The sequence below is a fragment of the Typha angustifolia genome, chromosome 2, assembly GCF_048772165.1.
Source record: "Typha angustifolia cultivar Huaian chromosome 2, ASM4877216v1, whole genome shotgun sequence".
Lineage (NCBI taxonomy): Eukaryota > Viridiplantae > Streptophyta > Magnoliopsida > Poales > Typhaceae > Typha > Typha angustifolia.
Genome location: NC_133240.1, coordinates 3,295,615 through 3,299,574, shown reverse-complemented (window position 1 = coordinate 3,299,574; position 3,960 = coordinate 3,295,615). Strand labels below are relative to the sequence as shown.

Genomic DNA, 3,960 nt, shown 5'->3' with positions numbered 1-3,960 from the left:
TCCAGCTGAACCCACCTTATTGGCAAGGATTGGATGCTAGTTGGCGCTAAGGATTGGATGCTGGTATTAAGCGTTTATCTACAATCAACATCCAGATTGTCCTTTGACCATGGAAGGAGAAGCTCAAGCCCTTTACTGCCTCAAACTGATTCATGTTCACATTCCTTCGAACCGGGTGCTACTTTTTTCTGATTGCAAAATAGGTGATGCTTTTTCCTCTGAACTCACCTGATGATATTTCATAGGTCACTAGGTCTTGGATTAGAGCGTGTCGTAGCTTGCATGCTGCCCTCTCCTTTACACTATTTTGTATACTAGCAGAGTTAATAATTCTTATGCCCATAATCTTGCTCGTTCGGCCCTCTCCACCCACACTTGGCTATTCAAGTTGGATGCATCCTATAATACTTTTGACTGAACGAATCCTATGACTACGATCTCTCTCGAAAAAAAAAAATTTTCTATTGGTTAAAGTAGGATGAAAAAGGTAATGATGGGATTCCTCTCAAATCTGAGTCAATTAATAGCATATTGTTATTTGGATCTTTAATCTCAATCATGCTGAAGTGTAGGGAATGAACGGAGAGGGATGCGTGAAGTGAAAATAAGCAAATATTGAACGAATTTATACCATGGAATCAATATACTTCTAGATATGTTTCGTACCTTTCCATAAATCAGAAATTATATAGTAGATTTTTACAACATGGAGCATAATGAAGATTTAAAGCAAATCAAGACCAAAGACATCAAAATTTTCTACCCATAAGCATAAGGATTTAAAATAAATTAAGAAAGAAAAGAATAAAAAATTAAATAAATAAATCTAGTAGATTTAGCATTTTAGATCGCAGACAAAGAGTAATTGACTGTTCAGATGGAGAGAAATCGACTATTAGGATAGAGGTGCAAAAAATATGGAAGAAGCGAAAGAGGGGTTAAGGTATAGAGAAGATATTTTAATCATTTTCTACTAATAAAAATTTTAGTAAAAAAATATGCATCACTTTATTGTACCTTTTACTTGTACTTATTTGACCAAATTATTTATAATGAGTGTTTGATTACATAACATATTTAAGAGAAATCTAATTCATGAATAAGTATTAAACCAAACACCATCTTAGTATAACTTTAGAATCAAGAACTCTGTCGTTTTATAAAGGCACTTAGATCATTCAGCAATCCAAATGGAGGGGCGCCTCTTATATTGCATATTACCAAGAAATAAATCAAACTCCCGATTATTTATTTGCTTCTCACTAATCACTAACAAAAATAGATAGGAACCCACCACATCTTAATTATGTACAGTCCTGACCAGCCTACATATCTTGATTTACCCGGTTCTAATATTTCCAGCTCTTTCTCGAATCCAGCAACTTAGCAAATAACGCATGAATTTGGGTTCTCCTCAACACTCTGGACATAGTAATGTGTGGACATACGATGATTGTAAGACGTATATGCCTTCAGGAGCTCCTCAACCTGTGCATTTGCGTCCTTCTTCTCTCCATCCTTCTTGGGCTCATCTTTCTTCTTCTCTTCCTTGGCAGGCCCAACCGAGAGTATCTCGACGTACCAGAGTTTTCTCAGCTTTCCCACAATATCCACAGGGTCCACGGATCCGATAACAGTGAGCTTCTTGTCCTTCATGTCTATGGCGATGGAATCAATCCCTATTGTTTAAACATGAACAGATAATTAGCCACTATATTAAAGATAGTTCTAATAAGAACTGGTTACCAGTAACCAAGGGAATTGGCACGATGAAAGTAATTTTAAATAAGAGATCGGAAAAGGGGAGAAAGTGAGGTAGTCGATACCTCGAAGGGTCGAGACTGCTTTCATCGCCTTCTTCTTCTCCTTGTCGTCATGTAAATCCAGCTTCACCACAACCTTTTGTAGAAATCAAATAAAAGGAGAATAAATATACCGAAAAAAATTATCGAGGAGTGAAATCTAAATCTGTGACCAGGCATCAAAATTCCTCCGAAATTAAGAACGAACAGTCCCAAGTATAACAAAACCCCTTTGAAACCACTAATTTTGACAAGAGAAGGAATTAAGCAGATTTAGTTTAAGATTAAGATGAACAAATGGGTTTCAATAGATCACGTGTTATAAATCTTACCTTTTTGTCTCCGGACATTGTCTATTTTGCACTGACAAAATAAAAGGTAGAAGAAATATAGCGTATGAAAGAGGAGAGAAGAGCCTCCAAGAGCTGTGGTAAAATTAACGATTTAAGTGGTGGTGGGCATGGAGGCCATATATATAACAAAGCGAAGAAGTCAGGTATGTTTAGAGGCGCGTATTTGACGAGATCTTTCAGATAAATAATATTGTATAGAGAGGTATTAAGGAAGGTGCGGCGATTGCTCGTAATCCTGGACGCTTCGTTTCGTCTCTTCACCGGCGCCCGCCAGAGTTGGTCAATAGCAAATAACAGATTTATTATTCTAAAGGATATTGGCAGTTGGTGTTTATTTACACCTCTTCCTTGCCAGAACTGAGGCAAGTAAAATAGGACTAGCAACCTATCCTTGAAGTTGCCTTGGATAAGACAAAGCCAACGAGCTCACACATATCACTGAAGACAATCTTGAAATGTTTATAGATGCTGAGGAACTTTGTGGTCCAGCAGCAAGTGATGTTGTACACATAATGGACTTAATTAATTATCAGGTCTACCATGCTATACTACTTGGCATCAATAATCGCTGGGTGTGTGTATATTTATCCCAAGTATAACTAAATTGTTCTATAAAAAATGGAGAATCACAAGTGTAACCCCAAATCCCCTTTTTGAGGACAAACAATGTTCTAAATAAAGATTTCGTGGGTTTCTTACCTTTTTGTCTCCGGACATCGTCTCTTATGTGCTCACAGAATCAAAGGTCAAGTAAATGCAGAGAACAAAACAGAAAAAGCAGGAGAATCTCGAATTGTTGTATACGAATTAATGAAAGTCTCAATTGGTGATGGCAATGAAGACGATACTCATACATACATATAGTGTGTGCTCCGTTGACTGACGAAGTCTTCCAGACAGACTATTGAGTGCAGAGGAAGGTAGGTGAGATGGTTGGTCTCCTCATCCTGAACGCGTTCTTCTCATATGGTCTTCCGTCGCGCCCGCCGCCACTACTATCGGTCAACAACGAGATAATAGTTTTCTATTATGTCCCGACTCCATTGACGTCAGCCTTGTGCGAGAAGGGAATAAGAGATCACATCGAATCACATCGTGATATTATTCGGTTTGATCGATCGAGCCTATATTATTTATTCTGCTTGTCTAGTTTAAAATTTAAGTAGGTTATAATTTATTTAATTAGCTAAGATGGTTAATTTTGCATAGTTTTAGAAAAATATTCTGCTGATATCCATTAGTTGACTGAATATTATGAGACCACTTGAAATAGATCAAAGACTTCCTAATCTACAATTTTCGTATTTAGTATAATGAAGAAACATTCTAAAAAAGATAAGGAAGGCTGATTTAGCCTAGTCATTTTTATCTCTAAGTCAATTTATCTTTAATGTAAACCTTTAAGGCAAGCATAGTTAAATTATGTAAGCCATTAAGGCAAGTTTAATTAAATCATATAAGCCTCTAAGGTAAGTTTAATTAAGTCATATAAGCTTCTAAAGCAAATTCGATTAAGTCATATAAGCCTCTGAGATAAGTCTTAGTTCAAATCATATAAGCATTTAGAGCTAAATCCGAGTAGGACCCATTGTACTCGACCTGTATATATAGAAGGGCTGGGCTTTACACATGGAAGCATCTAAGCATTGTAATTGAGTTTAGTTTTTTTTATTCTCGCATTTACCATTTTTTATCATAGTCGTTAGATCGTCTTTGTACTCCTATGAGTAGATTTAAGTTAAAAATTCAAATTCTACCTCTAACCCTCTAACCCATAGCCACCATTAACTCCAGCAGCCACGCTA

General features: G+C 36.6%; 1 protein-coding gene across 3 annotated transcripts; it reads right to left on the bottom strand.

Moving 5' to 3' along the window:
* Positions 1-1,177: 1,177 nt before the first annotated feature.
* Positions 1,178-3,091, bottom strand: LOC140777564 (heavy metal-associated isoprenylated plant protein 39-like). Of its 3 annotated transcripts, none has more exons than XM_073121782.1 (3): positions 3,014-3,091; positions 1,827-1,899; positions 1,178-1,679 (listed from the first exon to the last, which is right to left on the bottom strand). In XM_073121782.1, the coding sequence occupies exons 2-3, from the start codon at positions 1,849-1,851 to the stop codon at positions 1,384-1,386; spliced, it is 321 nt and encodes a 106-aa protein (XP_072977883.1). In that variant the 5' UTR covers positions 1,852-1,899; positions 3,014-3,091; the 3' UTR covers positions 1,178-1,383. The 3 variants fall into 3 exon arrangements, with proteins under 3 accessions (XP_072977883.1, XP_072977875.1, XP_072977868.1); XM_073121774.1 differs by lacking the exon at positions 3,014-3,091 and adding an exon at positions 2,855-3,005; XM_073121767.1 differs by lacking the exon at positions 3,014-3,091 and adding an exon at positions 2,135-2,828.
* Positions 3,092-3,960: the final 869 nt, after the last annotated feature.

Coding starts and splice junctions, on each gene's coding strand:
- LOC140777564 (XM_073121774.1), bottom strand. Junction 1,680..1,826: donor AGCAGTCTCGACCCTTCGAG/GTATCGACTACC, acceptor TTTAAACAATAG/GGATTGATTCCATCGCCATA.